This window comes from Ahaetulla prasina, chromosome 4, assembly GCF_028640845.1.
Source record: "Ahaetulla prasina isolate Xishuangbanna chromosome 4, ASM2864084v1, whole genome shotgun sequence".
Classification (NCBI taxonomy): domain Eukaryota; kingdom Metazoa; phylum Chordata; class Lepidosauria; order Squamata; family Colubridae; genus Ahaetulla; species Ahaetulla prasina.
The window spans coordinates 119,247,046-119,272,200 of NC_080542.1; the positions used below are offsets into that span (position 1 = coordinate 119,247,046).

The 25,155-nt window shown below is 40.1% G+C and overlaps 1 protein-coding gene across 8 annotated transcripts in view; it reads right to left on the reverse strand.

Moving 5' to 3' along the window:
- Positions 1-25,155, reverse strand: part of PLXDC2 (plexin domain containing 2) — a 468,973-nt gene that overhangs the window by 259,093 nt on the left and 184,725 nt on the right. For 7 of the 8 annotated variants that reach the window (XM_058181933.1, XM_058181926.1, XM_058181925.1 and 4 more), the window contains one exon: positions 20,377-20,588. The exons of the other annotated variant lie outside the window; for it this stretch is intronic. In XM_058181933.1, the coding sequence (XP_058037916.1) occupies positions 20,377-20,588 (212 nt within the window). The remainder of the gene's footprint in view (positions 1-20,376; positions 20,589-25,155) is intronic. 8 annotated transcript variants of the gene reach the window in all.

Genomic DNA, 25,155 nt, shown 5'->3' on the forward strand with positions numbered 1-25,155 from the left:
CAGTATGGCTCTGCAGTCCCTTGCTAGATGCCCCTTCTTATCGCACTGCCTGCAATCAACATTTTTAAAATGGCAGGCAGAGCAGTTATGGTTGCCTCCGCACCCCCGACATGGAGCCTGAGTCCTCTTCTCATCAGGTTCCCTGTTATTTCTCTTCTGGGAGGCTTTAAGACGGCTGATCTCCACATCTCCTTCGCTTGCCTGGTCCGACTCTACTTCCTCTTGGTGAACAGCGGATAGTTTATTCATTGTTGCTAAATTAAAAGGCTTCCTTATTTCTGTTGCTGACTGATTAGATAATTCAGAGGCTCTAGCCTCATCTATGGCTGTTTGCAGCGTTACATCAGTTCTAGCGAGCAGACATCGTTGAAGTCAAATATCTCTGACTCCGCAGATCAACTGATCTAGCAATATCTCCTCCAGCTCCTTAAACTCGCAATACAAGGCGGCTTGTCTTAAAGCAGCCGTGTATTGCGCGATAGTCTCCCCCTCCTTCTGATACCTAAGCCTAAATGCATGGCGTCTAGCGACTCTGGATGGCAGTGGGGTGTAGTGACCCTTTAAAACAGCTAATAGGGTCTCCCACAGCACATCCTGGACCTTCCGCGATATCTCGTGTCCGCAGATACTAAGGAATACCGCCAGTTTCCTATCACCGGGCAGCCCCTTATAATCATTAGCAGATAGGAAACAATCAAAACGGTCTAAAAAGGAATTCCAGTTTTCCTTCGCCTGATCGAAGGGTGTGAAGGTCGATAACGTCGCCATGCTTGGTTAGACACAGCTTCTGCAGCTTTAACTGACCCGACTTGGTCGTCGCTGTGGATCTGCTCAGTGTGGTAGCGCTTAATGACTCCATTAGCCCCGCCTCAGGCACATCCCACCTTCGTAACCAGTGTCCTATTGTCAGAACAACAATGACGGAGGTGAGGCAGAGTAACGATTAACAACTATTTATTAAACTAACCTCTAACAGAGACTCGCTCTTTTCTCCGACAATTGGATAGCGAGTTAGCGAGCAATTCCCTCAGTGCTGACAGCTCTTTTATAGTGGAGCTGTCAGCATCTCAACCAATCAGAGTGCTCTGCTGTCCCGCCAGTTTGCTGCCTTGCCGGCGGACCAATCAGCTGTGCGCCCTTATCACATGGCCGCCGGCTGTCCATAAGAGAACCTGTTTTTAATTAATATGTATTTTATTTAATTAAATTTAAATTAAGTAAAGATGCTTGTGTGTTGAGTGATTTCCAAAGACTTCAGAGATAGACAACAATGTTTTCATGCCAACAGTCCATAAATGGTTTGCCATTATGCTTTGTTTTTTAAAAATAACTTTTCAGTCTAAGCTAGGTCTCTGCCATGTCCCATCAATATATCAACCAAGGCCATTCTGATTAAGTTTCTTATTTCAGAATTTTACACAAAAACGTCAGACAAGTCCAATCAGATGTTACCGCTTGTTGAAACAATTCAAATTTAATTTAAACAAAATCAAAATTATGTTCTACCCCTGCCTACTTAGTTGTCCTGGACTAGCTGAATAAACTCCTGAAAAAATGGTGCAGCCCTTTTTTATATAAACAGGAATTAAAATGCTGATGCAGATTTTGAGACCATTATATCAATTTTTACTAAAATGAATACTCTATTAACATACAACATTAAACCTTGAAGGTTATCTATTAATTAATCTCAAAGATTCCCATTTTTTCATAATAAAATTATTTGAGTTATTATAAAGTAGTCCTACTAAGCTGTTTTACTATTTTACTCCAAAATGAGGTGTTTAAATGAGACTAGCTGACATGATTTCCAACCAAGCATATTTTTCAATACTATTTTAATTATATGGTCAGTAAGAAAACAAAGCCAATAGGAAAACAAGACAGAGATATATTAGTGCATTAGCTGCCTAGAAGTAAAACCAAAAATCATCTTGACTGCAAAAACACTTTATGTAAATTGTGATCGCAGATGAATTGCAGTTTTAGCACCAACTGTATTTATTTAGTAGCATGATTGAATAAATTTAAGTTTCAGATCTTTGTTTACAAAGTAAAATTCATATTGCACAGATACATTTGGATTTCTCTCCCCAAATAGCTGAAGGGTATAGTAGGTAAAAAATACAATTCACATTTCTTTGTGGGTAAGACATAACCTCCTCTTTTATTCTGTGACAAGGCAAAAATTGTTCTTATTCAGTCACAACCCACATTTCAACCCAGCGATGCTCATTTACACCTTTCTCAAACCTGAGCCCAGACAATTCTCTTATGCATCAGGATAGATTGTATTTTCTGTTTAATGGGAAGGTAATTTTCTGGAATAAATTCTTGAATAGCCTGAAAAGATGGTTTAATACAAGATTAGGATTTCTTCAACAATAACACAATAATTTCCCAAGGAAAAAAAAAAGACTAATTTGTTTTTTCAGCCTCAGGAATAATATCAATAGTGCTTGCTTTCAATTAAAACATGGTCTAATTTATGCTGCTTCTATTCTTCAAAGCATCAATATATTATACTGAAGAACAGATTCCCCTTTTCTTACCATTTCATTACTGAGGAATCAGTCTTTATAAGGAAAATGCTTTCTTTCACTTAGGTTTGTATCAAGAACCTGATTATAATTACTGAATGGATTGCCTTTGTGTGTCATTTTTCATAAAAATATGATGTGAATTGAAAGCACCAACATGGTGATCTAACAGCGTGAAGAGGCCACCTGATGTTTTCCAGATGTTTTGCACTTCAAATCAAATGACATGTTCACTGGAAATTGCTCTACAACAAATTGGGCAAATGACACAGCCAAAACTGACAGCATCACTAGATTTTGTTTTTCACTATTTTGAGGCAAGGAAACGTGAAAACTCTATCGTCAACTACGATAATCTTAGTAAAGTTCCACTTATTGTTACCCTGTCCTGAAAAACATAAAATCTCAGATGCATCTGCTCTATAATTACTAAACCCCTAAACACTATTAACTTCCAAAAGATCATTGCCCAGCTCCATTGATAAGCAAGAATTAAAAGAATAAATTATCCATACTAATTTTTATTGAAAATTAAATAATGAAAATTGAGGAACAGCCTTGATGCTAAATGAGGTCATAGGTCTTTGGTCCACAATATTTTCTATTGTGAATTGCAGATCTTCTCTACATAATTTAGATTTGCTGAAAACAGTAACTCCCCAAAAGAAATAGTTATTAAAATGGCTGCCCTCAGAACAATGGAATGTGGACTCCTGATTACTATGGGTACAGTCATTCTGCTGGTTCATCTGTAGAATAGAGATAACCTGGCTTTTGACATAATTACTCATTAGCACCTTTTACTTAGATATAAAGTTTGAACTTGTTGGTTTTCTTTGGAGGTCAAAGCAATGAACTCTGTTCATTCTGAGGATGCAGCCAAGTTCTTGGGAAGACTGAGATAAACTACTTGTTGATTACATCTACCCTTGCTGCCTAGCAAAACTAGTTACTTTGGTGAAAGTTTTAAACCTTTCTTTTAAAGAGGAGTTACTTCTTTTAAAATAAACATAATATTAACATCATTTGATGCCTTAATACAGGGGTGCCAAACTCATGTCATCACGGTGGTGTGACGCGACATATAGGGGCTTTCCCCCCCCTTCGCTAAACTGGGCATGTGTGTGGCCAGCGCGTGACGCATCCAGGAGTTTGACAGCCCTGACCTAATACAATAATTAGTGGTAGTTTCCTGTCTATTCATCTTGCATATAGAAAAGCTTTATTCAAACTGACACTGAAATGGAAGAATTGGGTATAAGCTGACAGATATAATTCATTGCCTCTCTTTATGTATGTAGTATATACATTTAGGGAACATATGAAAAGGCTGCAGCAGAGGTACATAATTTAATGCCTTATTGATGCTTAGGACCAATTGTTACCAGTGGTGGGTTTCAAATAATTCTACCACCAGTTCACCGAAAATGTGAGAGAATGTGCAGGGGGCTTCCCACACATGCGCATGTGCACGGAGAGGCTCGACCGAGTAGCCTTTCGGGCCTGCTCCCCATCTCTGCTCTCCGGGACAACGGCTGCTTCTCTCTGCACTGCTGGGAAAGCGTCTTGTGCAATTTAGCAGATGTGAACCACCGCTAACCTCTAAGTCCCATCCGGACAGCGCTGCAACACAGGTAATGTTGAATGCTGTTTCTCTCAGCTGCAGCGCTTTCAGGATGGAACTTAGAGGAAAGTGGCAGCTCACAGCTGATAAATTGTACAAGATGCTCTCCCAGCAAGAGCAGCAGCAGAGAGAAGCAGCTGCTGACCCGGAGAGTATATGGACCATCTCCATGAGCAACCAAGGCTCGGCAAGAGTGGAAGAAGCGGCTGCAAAAGTTCTGCTGCAATGCTTTTTGGATGGGACTTCTTGCAGGTAAGAAGAACTGTCTAGTCCATCCCCAAACCGCCTTGGACCTCCTGCACCCACATCATCCCCCCCCACTGCCCTTTGGCCTAGTGCAACAGGCCATATGTCAAAAAAATTGCTTTGGCCCAGAGGGCTAAAGTTTGATGCCAGAGGGGGGCAGCAGCATGCGGGCAGAGGCTCTGGGCAATGTCAGAGTTGGGGAATGGCATGTCCCCGGGTCCCAACCTGAGGCAAAGGGTGAGTGGGTGGCATGCTTACCTTTGGTGAGGCACAGAGGCGAGGTGCGGAGATTAGTTGGGCCATGTGGCAAAGGCAAGATATATAGCGCAGGGTAGGGCAGGGCCAGCTAGTAGTGCAATTTGCCGGGTCTCCGAACTACTCAAAATTTCCGCTACTGGTTTGTCCAAACCGGTCTGAACCAGCTGAATACATCTCTGATTGTTACCAATATTCAGCAGCAAGGTATTTTGGAATCTGCAAGCCTCAGGAGTCTATCAGCTAGTGGCAGACTCTAGTCTTTAAGAACAAAATTAACCAACTTTTGCTCATTATATATCTGCATTGCATTTTCATTTTCCCATCTAAATGAAACTTGTGTTGATAAAATTTGAAGCAACTATACATCTCATTTAAAATAAAATAAAATTGCATAACTGAGTCACTTTGTGAATTGAACTGTGAAGGTGATCTGCAGCTGTTTGCAGTTTTGAAGAGCGAGAAAAGGGTGGGACTACAAAATGCTTCCATATGCAATTAACTCTGAGATTTTAAGGCAAGAAGGAGATTTTTTTTTCTCCCACACTGATTGCTATCCGTTCCTTCCAATTCTTGATTTCTAAAATGAGAAGTGCAACAGCTTAATTGCCTTGAAGTTATACTCCGACTGCAAAGTCTGCTCTTGATAGATGGGTAGGAAGGGAAGAAAGAGAAAAAGAGCTATTTCCTTTTCAGTGGAACTAGTAATTTGCATCTGCTCAGGTTGGCTCTTTTTATTAATAACTCTAGGGGGCTTTTATGTTTGAAATTATCCCTAACAAAAATGGATAATTTGTGAATGCCAATATGATCTGCCATAATCCTGCACATCCTAGGCTAACTTTCCATAACCTTGGAACTCTTCGCTGCACATACTTTAACTGCCAGCATTTCCGCTAATGTCATGGGGGCAAGAAGAATTCTGTGAATATCTGGAGGACTTCATCATTGGCAAGAGTTGTTTTAGACAAATAGGCAGATTACATTGATCTTATTTGCAATTTTTATTCATCTTCAATGTTGCAAGATAATTTTCAATTTTAAAAATATATTAAACAGTTCTTCATGTAGTATAAAGCAAAGTATTTTGATAAATGCCTATCCCTCATATCACAATTCAGAATGAACCTTTCAGTATACCCATACATTTACTCATACATTTTTTAAAAAAAACAATCCCTGAAAAATATGTCTTTGGGAATTTATAATCTAAAGGAGAAAATACAGAAGACTTCATGGCACTGTTGAAGTGCTGTCCCGGTGTCTGGAAGCTGTATGGGTCTGGATGGGGAGAAACAGACTCAAACTCAACCCCTCCAAGATGGAGTGGCTGTGGATGCCGGCATCCCGGTACAGTCAGCTGCAACCACGGCTGACTGTTGGGGGTGAGTCATTGGCCCCGATGGAGAGGGTGCACAACTTGGGCGTTCTCCTGGATGGACGGTTGTCCTTTGAAGAACATTTGACAACCGTCTCCAGGAGAGCTTTATATCAGGTACACCTGATCCGCCAGTTGCGCCCCTTTCTTGACCGGGATTCCTTATGCACAGTCAATCACACTCTTGTTACCTCTCGCCTGGACTACTGCAATGCTCTCTACATGGGGCTCCCCTTGAGGAGCACCCGGAGACTTCAGTTAGTCCAGAATGCGGCTGCACGGGCGATAGAGGGAGCTGTCCGGAGCTCCCATATAACACCAATCCTGCACAAACTGCACTGGCTGCCTGTGGTCTTCCGGGTACACTTCAAGGTGTTGGTCACCACCTTTAAAGCGCTCCATGGCTTAGGACCGGGTTACTTACGGGACCGCCTACTGCCGCCGTTTGCCTCCCACTGACCCATGCACTCTCACAGAGAGGGACTCCTTAGGGTGCCGTCAGCCAAGCAATGTCGGCTGGTGGCCCCCAGGGGAAGGGCCTTCTCTGTGGGGGCTCCTACCCTATGGAATGAACTTCCCCCTGGACTTCGACAACTTCTTGATCTCCGGACCTTTCGCTGTGAGCTTAAGACCTATTTATTTGTCTGCGCGGGACTGGCACAGAATTTTTAGATGTTTTATGGGTTTTAATTCTTAATTAGTTTTTTGGGTTTTTAAATGTAATTTAAATTTGGGCCAAATTTAATAAGTTTTTTAACTATTGTTTTATTTGTATTGTGTGTTTTGATTGTTGTTTTTATATGGCTGTTCCCCGCCCTGAGTCCTTCGGGAGAAGGGCGGTATACAAATTAAAATATTATTATTATTATTATTATTATTATTATTATTATTATTATTATTATTATTATTATTATTATTATTATTATTATTATTATTATTATTATTATTGGAAAATAGGGCAACAGGATTAACATTTCAGCACAATTCAGGTGATAAATACTATACCTCTTTGGAAATGGCACCCACTATTTTGAACCCATTGCCCTCCTCTGGAGATATACTTAAGTACTAAAAAAAAATGGCAGGAACTACAAAAAGCAGATTTGACCTCCGGAAATTAGAAACACAATTCTATTTCTTCCTTACATAGCTTATTCTTTTAAGAACAATTCTATATTCTGCTCTATGTATATGTGAATGTATGCATGCATATTTATTCATATTTTATCTTTGGAGGTGTGCCTAGAGTTTTCTTGGCAACATTTTTGGAAATCACTTGTCCTTGTTTTTGCTATGGCTATGCCATGGCTGTGAGTAAATGACCTTACGCACGGTCACTCACGCCCTCGTCACTTCCCGCCTGGACTATTGCAATGCTCTCTACATGGGGCTCCCCTTGAAGAGCGCCCGGAGGCTCCAGTTAGTCCAGAATGCGGCCGCGCGGGTGATAGAGGGAGCACCGCGCCGCTCCCATATAACACCTATCCTGCGCGGCCTACACTGGCTACTGGTAGTCTTCCGGGTGCAATTCAAGGTTTTGGTTACCATCTTTAAAGCGCTCCATGGCTTAGGACCGGGATACCTTCGAGACCGCCTTCTGCCGCCGATTGCCTCCCAACGACCTGTGCGCTCCCACAGAGTGGGCCTCCTCAGGGTGCCATCGACCAAACAATGTAGGTTGGCGACCCCCAGGGGGAGGGCCTTCTCTGTGGCAGCACCAGCCCTGTGGAATGAGCTTCCTCCGGGATTACGACAACTCCCCGACCTCCGGACCTTCAGACGTGAACTGAAGACTCTATTATTTCAGCGTGCGGGACTAGCCTAAGAACAAACTGTTTTAGTTAAATTTTAATGGGGGTTTTACTGGTTTTTACTTTTTTAGTGATCAGGCTATGATAATATTTAGTTTTAACTGGGTTTTAATGTTTATTTATTATATTGTTTTTATATTGTTTTTAGTATGCCTGTGAACCGCCCTGAGTCCTACGGGAGATGATGCGGTATATAAGTTTGATAAATAAATAAATAAATAAATAAATAAAATAAATAAATGACAGACCCAAGGTTATCCAGGTGACTTTGTGCCTTGGTGGGACTGTAACACACAGTCTGCTGTTAACTAGCCAAATGACATCAATGATTTCATGAAACAAGTTCCATATACTGTCTACTACTATATGGTTCTCAAACAACAATACATTACTTTTATTAAAGTGTTTCGCATTTTTTTTATTTTTTTGCAGAGAGATTTTTTAAAATCAAGATTATCAATGTGCTATAAATCATTAATATAATAATGCATATGGAAGACTTGAAATATACATTATTCTGATATAATAAGAAATATCTTATTACACATCTTAATCCTGATTTCATTGAATTAACTAATGTTTAAAGTAGCTAGGTTTTCCAGCCTTCTGATGTTACATTGAATTCTGTTTATATAAATGAAAGCAGAACTTTGCAATTTGCTTTCTTTCTTTTCAAAAGAGGAAGCGGAAAGATGTGAGAGCTTTCAAGCCCAAAGTTTTCTATTGGATATTCAGGAAGCATAGAATCTTGAATGAAGGGGTTATATATGAACAGCATCAGAATCCAGAATTTGTTTGTTCTTACCTACATTTATGGATCATGGTGAGGCACAATTTCCTATCACTGTATATCTAATGTTAGGGAACAGTTGGACTGCATGCCAAACTGAACATATACAAATCTAGTTTTTTAATTCAGATTAGAAAATAATTGCAAATGATAATTTTCCCTAGTCTTAATTTGCCAAACCAGGGAGGAAATTAAATTAGTAAATTTAAAAGATAACCTGTGATCTGAAAGATGGTATATCTATATGTTAATACTTCATAGAAGCCAATATAAAATGTGGCATGTGTGTATCTATATCTATATCTATATCTATGTTTACGTGGGAGAAAACCCTAATAACCAAAGACCTACATACAAACACCCGCGAAAACCTCAGAAAACAAATATCGCACCTCTACCAGGAGGAAATCCACCATCTGACCAGGACCTATGAAAAACTAGAAGTCCAAAGAGCTTCCACTTTATGTGACCTTGCATTTCTACGAAACTGCTGAGATCAAAATTTAATCCCCACATACTTCCAATTGAAATTCCACTCCAAGTCTGTAGCCACCAAATGCATCCTAAAAAGAACAGAATTGGCCCTAATCAGAAATGAACTTCACACAAAAAGATTCCTCATAGATCGAATCAACAAAGATCTCCTCACACTTCACCTCAAACTCAGCAACAAGATCCACCCCACACTTTGGGACAAATCCAAACAACTCGCCGTCTGGAGAGCCGAAACACAGACCACCCTCAAGACAGAGACACACATCAACAAACTCCGAAGACTACAAGAACGCCAGAAACAAACCCCTCCCCCCTCACAGCCACACATGAAACAGTGCATAATATCTCAGATAGGATCCTCACCAAAGCCGAAACCGATGTCCTTTCCAAAGGATTCAACTTTGCAGTCGCTCCCAAACACATCCCCACTGAAACCATTATATGCGGAGTTGAAACCAGCCTGACCAAAATCAACCCTGATGACGCTAACAAAATCAGACTCGAAATCACCAACATCCTCTGCACCAGCAAGCCACCCAAAAGCAATTTACCCAAAGAGGAACAGACAGCACTACTTAACCTGAAAGAAGACACCAGCATAATATTGCCTTACACAATGTAAGCCGCCCTGAGTCTTCGGAGAAGGGCGGGATATAAATTCAAATAAATAAATAAATAAATCCTACCACCAGACAAGGGCAATGCCATGGTGGTTATGAACACATCTGACTACCAAACCAAATTAACCAACCTACTCCAAAACTCTGCATACAAACCCCTAAATACAGACCATACCATCTACCTAGAAAAAACCACTAGATCCAAAATAAAAGCCTCCCCCATCAGTGAAGAAATCCAACAAAGAATCATTCCCAGAGAGAAATCATCCAGATGCCCTAAGGTCTATGGTCTCCCAAGATACACAAAGAAGGAACACCATTTAAACCCATAGTCAGCTCCATAGGCTCACCTCTACAAAACCTAGACAAATTTCTCGCCAAACAACTACAGCCCTATGCAGAATCCATCACCTCACATGTAAAAACTCATTCCAGTTCATAGAGATCATAAAGAAAAAAAACTTACAGCCCAGCGATCTACTCGTGAGCTTCGATGTCATATCCCTCTTCACCCAAGTACCAATTAAAGAAGCCTTAACAGCCATCCAAAACAAATATAATCCCCCCCAAGCACAACCTAGATCTGACCAATTATTGCCTATCCAACACATACTTCATCTATAACGGACAAAAATACAAACAAAAAGAAGGAGCACCCATGGGATCACCCCTCTCACCTGTCATTGCAAACCTCTACATGGAACACTTTGAAACCCAAACTCTAGAAAAATCTGACCACAAACCCAAACTCTGGCTCAGATACGTAGATAACACCTTCATAATCTGGCCACATGGGAAAGAAAAACTGGACAACTTCCTCATACACCTCAACAGCCTACACCCCAAAATACAATTCACCATGGAAACAGAAGCTAACAACCAACTTCCCTTCCTGGATGTCTTAGTCTACAGGAAATCCAATGGCTCCCTAGGACACACCATCTACCGGAAGAAAACACACACAAACCGCTATCTGCACGCACTCTCACACCACCACCCAGCACAGATCAACTCCGTAGCCAAGACACTCATCTCCAGAACAAAACGCTTAGCTGACGAACAACACCTAAAAACCTAACTACACACTCTCACTAACGTACTAACATCCAATGGATTCCAAAGAAATAAGATTACCAAAATAATCCATAAAGAAACCCCCACTAAAATCCAAGACAGAGAACAAGAAAACGGCAAAGCCCTTCTCCCATATATAAAAGGCACCACAGACAGAATCAGCAAGATCCTCCACAAACAAAACATCAAGACAGCATTCTGCACAAACTGAAAAATATCCACCATCCTAAGAAACCCCAAAGACAGGAACAAAAGCCCAGGATCACACACACACAGGATGCTATGAAACAGCCAATCTGCAAACACCCACTCCATCTCCCATCAAGATGCAACCACAGAGCCAACCAAACCGCTCACAGCAACCCTCCCCACCTCGACCAGAAGCCAGACCGCAGCTGCATCATTAGCCATTTCAACCCCCCCCCATCCATACATGTAGCAGACTGACACCGACCATGAAGATTAGTACAACCACGAACGCAAAGCCAAACAACAGCTTTGCAGCTTACCAACTCAAATCCCCCTGCAACTCAGACTAACCTGAGCACAACCAAGCCCCCCCCAAACAGAACACATCCCCAGCCAATCAGAGCACAGCCAAACCACCAACCAACCAGAACACACCTCCACCCAATCAGAACACGCCCAAGCTCCCAACCAATCAGTTCAAACCCATACTAGCAGTTAAAAGGAAGAAACAGCTGCGATCACACATTGTTCCTAGAAGCACTAAGCTGTAAACGCCTAGCCTGATGATGATGAATGAGATTTCGTTGAAACGTCGCCAAGACACTTCGAATTTTACGCGGGAGAAAACCCGAATAACAAAATACCTACATACAAACACCTGCAAAAACCTCAGAAAACAAACATATATATATATATATATATATATATATATATATATATATATATATATATATATATATATATATATGTCTTTGGTTATTCTGGGAGCAATGTGTGATCGCAGCTGTTTCTTCCTTTTAACTGCTAGTGGGGGTTTGAACTGATTGGGTGGGAGCTTGGCTGTACTCTGATTGGATGGGGTTTTTTTTTTGTGCTCTGATTGGCTGGGGGTGTTTGGGAGGGGGCTTGTTTGTGCTCAGATTAGTCTGAGTTGCAGGGGGGTTTGAGCTGGTGAGCTGCACTGCTGCTGTTTGGCTTCGTGGTCGTGGTCGTGCTACATCTCCATAGTGGGTGTCAGTCTGCTGCATATATGGATTGGAGGGGTTTGAAATGGCTAATGTTGCAGCTGCGGTCTGGCTTCTGGTCCTTGGTCGTGCTTCCTGATCAGTGTGGGTTTGGGTCTGCTTTCTGGGCGGATGTGTGGTGATGACATCCTGTGTGGACCTCGTGAGTGTGGGTCTGGTGTCATTCCTCGTGTTAAGGACTCGTTTGTCAATAAGGGCTAGTTTCCAAATGGCTGGTAGGCGGGAGGTATCATCTCGTTTGTTCATGCTGTGTGGGCGTTTTTCTATCTCAATGGCTTCTCTGATTATTCTGTTGTTAAAGTGTTCAGTTTTGGCGATAGTTCTGGTCTTTTTAAAGTCAATATCGTGTCCTGTGGCTTTAAGGTGTTGGACCAGGGAAGAAGTTGGTTCCTCTTTTTTGTCTGAGTTCTTGTGTTCTTCAATGCATGCACTTATTCTTCTGTTGGTTTGTCCGATGTATGGGGTGGGGCAGGCGGTGAATGGGATTTCATATACTCCTTGATTTTCTAACTCAATTTTGTCTTTGGGGTTTCTTATGGTATATAGAAATATACCATATTTAGAATTTATGGTATATATAGAAATATACCATATTTCTTATGGTATATGAAATCCCATGCACCGCCTGCCCTACCACATACATCGGACAAACCAACAGAAGAATAAGTGCACACATTGAAGAACACAAGAACTCAGTCAAAAAAGAGGAACCAACTTCTTCCCTGGTCCAACACCTTAAAGCCACAGGACACGATATTGACTTTAAAAAGACCAGAACTATCGCCAAAACTGAACACTTTAACAACAGAATAATCAGAGAAGCCATTGAGATAGAAAAACGCCCACACAGCATGAACAAACGAGATGATACCTCCCGCCTACCAGCCATTTGGAAACCCGCCCTTATTGACAAACGAGTCCTTAAAACGAGGAATGACACCAGACCCACACTCACGAGGTCCACACAGGATGTCATCACCACACATCCACCCAGAAAGCAGACCCAAACCCACACTGATCAGAAAGCATGACCAAGGACCAGAAGCCAGACCGCAGCTGCAACATTAGCCATTTCAAACCCCTCCAATCCATACATGCAGCAGACTGACACCCACTATGAAGATGTAGCACGACTACGAACATGAAGCCAAACAGCAGCAGTGCAGCTCACCAGCTCAAATCCTCCTGCAACTCAGACTAATCTGAGCACAAACAAGCCCCCACCAAACAGGACACACCCCAGCCAATCAGAGCACAAAAAAACAAAACAAAAACCCATCCAATCAGAGCACAGCCAAGCTCCCACCCAATCAGTTCAAACCCCCACTAGCAGTTAAAAAGGAAGAAACAGCTGCAATCACACATTGCTCCCAGAAGCACGAAGCTGAAGCCTGAAGATGACGAATGAGACTTCGTCGAAACGTCGCCAAGACACTTCCAATTTTACGCGGGAGAAAACCCGAATAACCAAAGACCTACATACAAACACCCGCGAAAACCTCAGAAAACATATATATATATATATGAATTAACTGATACAGAAAATTTCTGTCCCCAGCAATCGAAAACTAAAAGGGTTATCAGTGCATGTAACATAGATGTCTGTATGGGTAAGACTATCAGCCCTGCTATCAAGCAAAACCAAGCATTTAACAGTGAGTGCCATACCATGTGCACTAAACCAAGAGGTGGCAAGGAAGTAGGGGCAGTCAACACAGGTTATGTAGACAGTAAACACAAGGTTTACAAATGGACTCAAATGTCTATATACCAATGCACGGAGTATGAGGAATAAACAGGGTGAATTAGAAATTCAAATAAATGAAGGCAGATATGATATTGTTGCCATTACGGAAACTTGGTTTGATGAAACTGACAAATGAAACATACAGCTAGAGGGATATAAATTATTTAAAAGAAATAGACAAAATAAAAGAGGAGGTGGAGTTGCACTATATATAAGAAATAACTACATCTCTACAGAAATAGAGCACAACAATGATGAAAATCATCTTGAATGTATTTGGGTCAATATAAAAGGGGTGAAAAATGATATTGCCATAGGTCTATACTATAGGCCACCCAACCAAACAGAGGAAGTAGATGAACTTTTTGCTAGTCAGCTAACTAAGGTATGTAGGAAGCACATCACAGTAGTAACGGGGGATTTTAACTACCCTGACATCAACTGGGTAACAAACTCTGCACCAAGTGGAAGATCCAACAGGTTCCTAACAAACCTAGCAGACAACTTTGTTTCCCAAAAAATAGAGAAGGCGACAAGGGGATCAGCCATACTGGACTTAATTCTCACTAACAGAGATGAAATGATAGAAGGTGTTGAAGCTACAGGAACCTTGGGGGCAAGTGACCACGCAATATTGGAATTCAACATTAAGCAAATACAAGTAGTAGAACAAAGTCAAACTAGGGTCTTGGACTTTAAGAGAGCTAATTTCAATAAACTTAGAGAGAGCTTGAGAAGGATTCAATGGATGAGAATCCTCAGGGGGAAAACAACTCAAGAAGCTTGGGAAATTTTGAAAAGTGAGATTATAAAAGCGCAGGCTAACACAATACCAATGAAGAAGAAAAATAATAGATCTCAAAAGAAACCAGCATGGATGCATAAAGAACTATCTGACAAATTGAAAGACAAAAAGGACAAATATAAAAAGTGGAAAGAGGGGCAAATAACTAAGGCAGAATATCAGCAAATAGCCCGAGCCTGTAAAGATGAAGTGAGGAAAGCTAAGGCTCACAATGAACAAAGGCTAGCGACAAAAATAAAAAATAACAAAAAAAGCTTCTTCCAACATGTTAAAAACAAGAAAAGAGTCAAGGAAACAATTGGCCCATTGCTGGGAGAAAGTGGCAAGATGACAAGCAACAGGGAGAAAGCAGATCTACTTAACTCATATTTTGCATCTGTCTTTACACAAAAGGAAAAAAACAATCCAACCTATCAAAAACAGCACTACAAAAAACAGATTAGAAACACAAGTTAAAATAGGAAAGAAAATGGTAAGTAAACACCTGTCTACCCTAGACGAGTTCAAATCACCAGGACCGGATGGATTACACCCCAAGGTTCTGAAGGAACTGGCAGACGTGATCTCAGAACCACTGAACTATATCTTTCAAAGATCCTGGAGCACAGGGGAGTTGCCAGAGGACTGGAAAAGAGCTGATGTAGTTCCCATCTTCAAAAAAGGAAAAAAAACAGATCCAGGAAACTACAGACCTATCAGCCTGACCTCAATACCGGGGAAGATTCTGGAAAAGATAATCAAGCAACGAATCACCGAACACCTAGAAGCAAACAAAGTAATAACCAAAAGCCAACATGGGTTTGTCAAAAACAGATCATGCCAGACTAATCTTATTGCATTCTTTGACAAAATGACAAAATTAGTAGACCAGAGGAATGCTGTCGATATAATTTACTTGGACTTCAGTAAGGCATTTGATAAAGTAGACCATAACCTACTACTAGATAAAGTAGAAAAATGTGGGTTAGACAGCACCACCACCAGATGGATTCGTAATTGGCTAACCAACCGCACTCAACGTGTAGTCCTCAACGGAACTACATCCACATGGAGGGAAGTATGTAGTGGAGTACCCCAAGGCTCTGTTTTAGGCCCGGTACTCTTCAACATCTTCATCAATGACTTGGACGAGGGGATAGATGGGGAACTCATCAAATTTGCAGATGACACCAAGCTGGCAGGAATAGCCAACACTCCAGAAGATAGGCTCAAGTTACAGAAAGATCTTGACAGACTTGAACATTGGGCGCTATCTAACAAAATGAAATTCAACAGTGAAAAAAGTAAGGTTCTACATTTAGGCAAAAAAACCCAAAATGCACCGGTACCGTATATGTGGTACCTTGCTCAATAGTAGTACCTGTGAGAGGGATCTTGGAGTCCTAGTGGATAACCATTTAGATATGAGCCAGCAGTGTGCAGCAGCTGCTAAAAAAGCCAACACAGTTCTGGGCTGCATAAACAGAGGGATAGAATCAAGATCACATGAAGTGTTAGTGCCACTTTATAATGCCTTGGTAAGGCCACACTTGGAATATTGCATCCAGTTTTGGTCGCCACGATGTAAAAAAGATGTTGAGACTCTAGAAAGAGTGCAGAGAAGAGCAACAAAGATGATTAGGGGACTGGAGGCTAAAACATATGAAGAACGGTTGCAGGAACTGGGTATGTCTAGTTTAATAAAAAGAAGGACTAGGGGAGACATGATAGCTGTGTTCCAATATCTCAGGGGTTACCACAAAGAAGAGGGAGTCGGGCTGTTCTCCAAAGCACCTGAGGGTAGAACAAGAAGCAATGGGTGGAAACTGATCAAAGAAAGAAGCAACTTAGAACTAAGGAGAAATTTCCTGACAGTTAGAACAATTAATAAGTGGAACGACTTGCCTGCAGAAGTTGTGAATGCTCCAACACTGGAAATTTTTAAGAAAATGTTGGATAACCATCTGACTGAGATGGTGTAGGGTTTCCTGCCTGGGCAGGGGGTTGGACTAGAAGGCCTCCAAGGTCCCTTCCAACTCTGTTGTTATTATATTATTATATTATATTATATTATATTATATTATATTATATTATATTATATTATATTATATTATATTATATTATATTATATTATATTATATTATATTATATTATATTATATTATATTATATTATATTATATTATATTATATTATATTATTATATTATATTAATTTATATTATATTATATTATATTATATTATATTATATTAATTATATTAATTATATCTATCTATCTATCTATCTTTATTTTCTGAGATTTTCGCGGTTGTTTGTATGTAGGTCTTTGGTTATTCGGGTTTTCTCCCACATAAAATTGGAAGTGTCTTGGCGACGTTTCGATGACGTCTCATTCGTCATCTTCAGGCTTCAGCTTCGTGCTTCTGGTAGCAAGATTATAAATATATTACAAATATATATATTTGTTTTCTGAGGTTTTCACGGGTGTTTGTATGTAGGTCTTTGGTTGTTCGGGCTTTCTCCCGTGTAAAATTGGAAATGTCTTGGCAACGTTTCGACGAAGTCTCATTCATCATCTTCAGAAATCCCATGCACCGCCTGCCCCACCACATACATCGGACAAACCAACAGAAGAATAAGTGCACACATTGAAGAACACAAGAACTCAGTCAAAAAAGAGGAACCAACTTCTTCCCTGGTCCAACACTTTAAAGTCACAGGACATGATATTGACTTTAAAAAGACCAGAACTATCGCCAAAACTGAACACTTTAACAACAGAATAATCAGAGAAGCCATTGAGATAGAAAAACGCCCACACAGCATGAACAAACGAGATGATACCTCCCGCCTACCAGCCATTTGGAAACCCGCCCTTATTGACAAACGAGTTCCTAACACGAGGAATGACACCAGACCCACACTCACGAGGTCCACACAGGATGTCACCATTGCACATCCACCCAGAAAGCAGACCCAAACCCACACTGATCATGAAGCACGACCAAGGACCAGAAGCCAGACCGCAGCTGCAACATTAGCCATTTCAAACCCCTCCAATCCATACATGCAGCAGACTGACACCCACTATGAAGATGTAGCACCACCACAAAGCCAAACAACAGCTATGCAGCTCACCAGCTCAAATCCCCCTGCAACACAGACTAAATTGAGCACAACCCAGCCCCCACGCAAACAGCACACACCCCAGCCAATCAGAGCACAAAAACCTCCATCCAATCAGAGCACAGCCAAGCTCCCACCCAATCACTTCAAACCCCACTAGCAGTTAAAAGGAAGAAACAGCTGCGATCACACATTGCTCCCAGAAGCACGAAGCTGAAGCCTGAAGATGACGAATGAGACTTCGTTGAAACGTTGCCAAGACATTTCCAATTTTACACGGGAGAAAACCCGAACAACCAAAGACATATATATATATATATATATATATATATATACATATATATATATATATATATATATATATATATATATATATATATATATAGAGAGAGAGAGAGAGAGAGAGAGAGAGAGAGAGAGAGAGAGAGATTTATTACATAACAACGTCTTTAAATGTTTTCCAATTTCTTAGTAATATTCATCAATGGGTTGAATATAAGAAAAACAAACTGATTAAAAACAAGAACCCAACACATTTACCAAAATGACTAATTGGAGCCTCTTGAAAAATTATAAAATATGATTTTACATTTTTGGGAATATAATAGTAATAAATTATATGCTGCCCAACTTCAGCAGCAATCTCAGTCTTTGGATTGACAACTGAATGTATGTAGCTCAGAGCTGAACTCTGGAGTTCTTCGTGCTCTCTGTGGTTGACTGTTTGCTTGCAGATGTTTCATTACCCAACTAGGTAACATCATCAGTGCCAGAATCGCACTGTTGCAGCATTCTCATTGTCATGTGATCAAAATTCAGGCACTTGACAATTGGCATGTATTTACAACAGTTGCAGCATCCTAGTATATTGATCTGTAACTTTCCCAACTGGCTTGTGACAAGCAAAGTCAATGAAGGAAGATTTGCTTAACAACTACATGACAACTGTTTACTTAACAACTGTTATAAAATGAGGTGCAATTCATTTAACAACCACCTTGTTAGCAGTATACATTCTGGTCCCAAATGTGGTTCTATATTGACTACTCTATATGGTTTTAGGTATAGTATTGATAGATAGCTTGTTAAAATACAATGCAAAGTTTTGTGTATTGCAAATAGAATCAGAAATCAGTTCATGGAACTGTATGGATTAACCAAACCATCATGGTGATAGGAAATTAATTTAGGTGCTACAGGGCAGCAATTGCAATGACGAACAAATTATAATTGTGTTTTCTTGAAACTTTAAAAAAAAACCTCACATTTCATTGAGCAAATGTAATGTAATTCCTATTCTTTGTAAGATTATAATAATGACTGGAAACAAAAAATAAGAAAGGAAAAGTAACCATGATAATGAAGCTAGGGAATGGAGAAGAGTTAATTCTCGTGAATCTCATTTCATAGAAACATTAAATATGAGAAAGGAGAGCAGCTGAAATTAATTACCGTATTTTTGGAGTATAAGATGCACCTTTTTCCCCCCAAAAGAGGGTGAAAATCTGGGTGCGTCTTATACTCCGAATGTAGCCCCATGCAGCTTCTCAAACAGAGGTTTCAGAGGCTGAAAGAAGCTTCAGAAAAGAAGCTTCCAAACAGAGCTTCAGAGGCTTGAACTTCAGAGAACTTTTCTGAAGTTGTTTTGGAGGCTTTCAGAGGCAGAAAAAAGTTTTTTTCTGAAACAGAGTTTCAGAGGCAAAAAAAAAAAAAAAAAAAGCAAGGCACTGAGCTCATAACCAAAGAACCTGTTGCTAAAATTCACCTCTGGCAACAGCTGATTGGGGGTATTCTGGGAGGCCAATCCACTGCCAATCAGCTTTTTTCTTATTTTTCTCCCCAAAAACTAAGGTGCAGTCTTATACTCCGAAAATACAGTATGTCTTTGCAGAGCCACTGATGAGCTTAAAACTATAGGATAAATACTGGTTATTATAAAAAGACACTTATTATAAATAAACACACACATGTGCATGCACAAGAGCATAATGCACATACACATTTCTACTTCTATTTGTTCTGGAATTCCTAAGACATGAAAGTTGACATCCATGGATGTACAATAAGTATAATGGAAGTGATTTAAATATTCGTGAGATTCTTTATTTTGGAGTTAAGCCTTCAGAAAAGGATAAAGCACCAGAACAAAGTGGATATAATAAGCGAGCAAAAGCTTGTGGTGCACAGAAATTATTGTACATCTCAGAGGTTTTTATAAGTTGCACACATTAACCTGCTCTTTCTGACTCACTGGGCATATAGAAAGAAAATAGAATTCACAAAACGCATTAAGACTTTGGTTTATGGATAAGGTCTCCCTCTTTTTCTCTATATATTTTTCTTTATGTTTGTATGCACAGAGTTTGTATGGCACAGGAATGAACTAACTTAATCAGATGAGATGAGAACATTGCTGTAATGAAAAGCTACACCCCTGGTGTTGGTATTAGGCATACACTAGGCATTACCTACTGTCTATGCACCCTTAAGATAGTATCTGATTGGGCCAGCTCCCTGTTCTGGTATATAATATTTTGAAATGCCTGTACTTGCTGGCTGATAAGCAGCTTTCTTTTATGGGAAAGCTGTGAGGGGTTGATAATGAGGTTTTATATCACTGCTCACTGTGCAGCTATCTGAAGTCAACAACATCAAGAGAGAATAGCCCACTACCTCAATTTGCGTAGTGTTATCATGCGTGTCATCAGGAAGTAGATCTGTAAAACCTCCAGGTTCTGAGGAGTCCTGTCCTATGCTGGCTCTGTTGGTATCCACTGATTTGAGCAATTCCGAATGTCGTTTCCATCTGTGGCTATATCTGTAGGAGTCCATGTGCACTTTTTCCTCCACTCGAGGGAACCTCTGAACCATTTCATAAAATGCACCTATCAGATAAAGAGATAAGATAGGATTCATAATGAAGATAAAAAGAAGTCAAAGATATTTTGTTTTTCTTATTTACAAGTGGGAAGCTGAAATCCTGCTATGGGTTTCAGAAAGCCACTCATGGTATTTTCTAGAATATACTACTCCAGTGCTGTCAACCGTGGCTTGTGGGCCGGATGCATCACACACTAGCCACGTCCCTTCCTGGTTTATGAAGAGGAAAAAAGTTGCAATACATCACATGGTGCTGCCATGACAATGTGAGTTTGACACCTCTATGTGCTCCAATGTGCTACTCCATCTTCCTTCTCTAGTTTTCCATTCCCTCCCTATTCATCCTGTCTTTACTATTTCACAATCACTAGCATTCATTTTCCTGTCTGTGAGAGGTATCCAGTGAATGCGAATGTGCTGCAGTTCAGATCTGAAGCTGAATAGATGATCTGAAGTGGAGACAAGTCAAAATACCAACAAAGAAGCTAAAGAAAATATATAGTGGAGCTTTGGAAGTGGACACAATATTGGTACCTCCTTAACTGAAATATATTTTTTTTGGGGATCATGCAGCCACTCTCCAACTCTTCCAAAAGGCTCAGCTGGTTTAAGAAGGTTTCATCAGTCGCCCTCTGCTCAGATTCAAAACACAACATTTCCAACTCCCAAAGTTTTGAATAATGGCATATCGACTACATTAATCTAATATAGCCTGTGGTTGTTATTAGAACAGCTGGTAAAATTTCAGTAGAATTCTTATCTTTAAAACAAGAATGGCCAACTTTTTGGGTTTGGGGACCTTAAAGACCAATGGATAAATAATACTATAATATCACAATTGTGGGGGGAGCCAAATTTTTCATTTTTTCTAAAGATTATGAAGAAGTTAATGAGCAGTCTTGAAAAATCTGAAGGAACTTTCTCTTAAATCATCCATGAATCTGAACAAATCTTCTTAGGATGGGGAGAATTTAGGATTTTAAAGGGGTTCCATTGATGTATTAAACCTTGGAAAGGCTTACGGCATCCATTCTGATCTTTAAACCTACCCCCACCCCCTACCCCAAGAACAAATGGTCCAAAATTTCAGAATATCTACATCTGAATGGAATTTGAGGTGTAGCCTACAACTTATCTTCTCCAACTCAGATCTACCCAAACTGACAAGCAATGGTTTCAGAGAGAATATAATCGTGTCTAGCCAAGTATAACTATATTTTTCTGTAGATCTTCTCTGATACCCAACCACAAAGTGTTACAGCATAACCTGTGTTTCCTCTCTGTTGAGCCTGTTGATAGCCCTAACACAGCTGAACACCATAGTGTATATACTTATGCTACTCACTACAAAACTACACATTGTATCACATTCATTTATTCTTTTTTATGTTCTTTAATTTGAAGCATTCCTAGAGTAGACAGATTTACCACTGTTATTCCTGAACTTTATCACAACCATGCTCAAATATAAATAAACTTGATCATAGTCATCCCAAAGTGAGCTCAATTTTCCATAGTGGTGGAGACAGCAACCAGGAATGGGTTGTACTTATCTGTTCAGTTGAAGGACTGAGTCTGTCGAAGTTGTTAAGTCCCACCCTTGTTGCTAGGGTCTTGCAGCTTTTGATTCAGTCCTTCAGCTTGAATGGACATGTGAGAATGCCTTTCTCTACAGATTCCTGTTCACTATTTCATTGCTGTGAATTTCAATCTTAACTTCTTCCCTTATTGTGGATTGTGAGTAGAGGGCTGGCTTAACATTTGGTTGAGTCGTGCCCTTCTCCTGTGGCTGGGCTTTGGTTCTAACCGCTGTGGGAAAATCCCAGCTCCCTGTCAGGTGAATTCTAATAATATCTATGTCTCTGTTGAACTGCAGGCATTCCAGAGAGGTGCTGGAGCTCTGCACTCCTGTGGATGCTGGGATAGGTGACTGGTGGAGTTTTTTGTGCTCCCTTTTAAAGAAAAAAAGTCAGGACAAGAGTTGGTGGAGCTTCAGGAACTCCTGAATGAGCCATTTGCTTCACATGCGAAGAAAACCACCCAATGCTTTTTGGACCTGTCAGTGGAGTTTCGTGCTCCCATTCTCCTGCCTGCACTTCTGATAAAGGCAACAGCTCAGATCAAGTGTTTCCCCGACCTGGCGGCTGCAGCTACAATGTTCTGACTTCCAAGCCGCATTTTTTACAGAGCTTTGGCTCCCTCTTGTATCGTGCTGCCATTTGGAGCTTTGTGTTCCGCTGTGAATTGCCGAGCATCATTCTGATCTTTGTACTCACCATTATTGGACGAAGCTGCACAGGGAAGCAAGAGCCCATGCTTTACATTTCAACAGATTTGATCCTAGTTGCTTGGCCTCCTGTTGAGAATTATATCTGCCTCCACCGACTTTGTCTTTGAACTGGGGCCTGAAACGGCCAGATCTAAAATGGGGCAGAGGAACTGGAAGCATCACAGAGAGAATGACTGGAAAATAGCAGGCTTTGATGAACCTTGCGAAAATCCAGCCAGACAAACCACTGCCGGAATCGTCTTGGAGGGATGGTGAAGAAAAAGAGGCGCCTCGGATGACCAAGAGGAACAGGCTAGTTCCTCGAAGGGTTGGAGGCAGTGGGGGTGGTGGCCATAAAAATGACCACCTTAAGCTGGGGCAACTGGACTAAGATTTGTGCAGGAGAGATGTTTAAATGGAGTATTGCTACCGGGTGAGTGATTGGCCAACTCACAGGTAAAAAGAAACTTTCTAAAAGCTTAAAAGAAGTCCCCACGTGAAATAAGCAGCTAATTGGCACTTGGCAGTGTTAATTGGAGGAGAAGAACAAAGAGGACATTAAAGGACTAAAGCCCAAAAAAGAAAACTTTCTACCTGGATTTAAAACTGGATTTGGAGAAATAAAAACAATACAGGGAAAAGAAAATCGAGAAAAAGCACTTTTTAACAACAAAAGGAAAAGAAATTGAAAAGAAGGTACTTTTTATGTGGATTTAAATGTGCTACTTGGCTGCCTTGGGAATTGTGGATTGTAGAGAGGTATCTGCTAGTGGAAAGAAAGTACTACAACGACTGCTTTGACTACTGTGAGAAATATTAAGGAATATTTGTTTAAACAGCTGGGTTCTGACTTTGAAAGGAGGTGAAAAAGAACAAAGCCTTAAATTGGAATGGACTAGACCTGGATGTTATTTGGAAATAAAAAAGAAAAGAGAGATACCATATGGATTTGAATTTGAATTACATAAAAACTTTTTTTTTTGAATTGACAGTATGGAATATTAGGAGTATGAGGAACTACTGGAGATGTTTAAGAAGGTGCGGGAAGCATTTAAAGGTAATAAAGAAGTGGAAGCCTGGTTAGAATATAAAAAAAGGAAAAAGAGAATACAAATGAGAAGCAAGAACATGATGTTGAAGGGAAAACAATTGGAGATAAAAAGATAGACAATTACACTGGGATTAACAGTGACAAAAAAAATGGATAGGGGGGAATATTCCTCAAAAAAGAAGGGAAGAGAAGGAAATGGGAAAAGATTGAGGGGGAGAATTAAGAGGGTAACAATCTTAAAAACTAGAGAAAGGATTCAGGGGGAAAGATACAATAAATATAAAAAGAAAAAGAAAAATAAGAGAATGGGAGAAAAATATTAAGAAATGGAATTCTGGAGAGACCAAAAGAAAATGGTTAAAAGGGGAAGAATAATGGATAGAAGGAAGGGAATTAAATAATTTAATAGTTGATTTAAGGGAATGGTGTTAGACTCCTTCCAGGAAGTGCCTCCAGGATAGGAGAGCCTAGTATGGCTTCCAAAGCTGACAGTTAGTAGTAGAACTTGTAAGAAGCAAATTAGAAGTACATTGTTTATTGTAAAATGGATCAGCAGATGCAATAAGAAACAGATTGGTTTAAATGTGAAAATAACTGAAATTGAGATATAAAATTGAAATGTTAGTAAATGAGGAAAATAATTAATTGATGTTGAAATAAGAAATTAGGAATTAAAGAAAATAAGAGGTGAAGGTTAATTTACTTAAAAGGTTTCAAGATAAAAATGAAATAAGTTGAAATACATTGTTAATAATCAAAGAATGTGATGGGGATTTTGAGAAATATATTAAATAAATGGAGAAAAAAATCAGGGTTGCCCAGATACCATTGTGGAAAATATTGAATTGAAAATGAATACAACAATGGAGAGAGAATGGAAGAAGGAGTAGAGGGATAGAAGGAGAGGAGAAGAGAGGAAGGAGAGAGAGGAATAGAAGAAAGGGAAAAGGAGAGGAAGAAAGGCAGGGAAAATAAGAATAGGGGAGAAGGTTGGAAGGGAGGAAGAAAGGAGGAGGTGGAGAAAGGAAGGGGAAGTAGAATAGAAGTAGCAGAGGAGGAAAGAAGAAAGTAGAAAAGGATAGAAGAAGGGAGGGAAGGGAAAGAGAGGAGAAGGAGAATAAAGATTGTTGTAAAGTAAGAGAGATGAAATGGTAGAAAGGCAACCCTGAACGTGCTTAAATTTATTAAGATGAAGAACAAATTAATATGAACGTTAAAAGAGAATATATATGATTAACAATGGATAAGACAA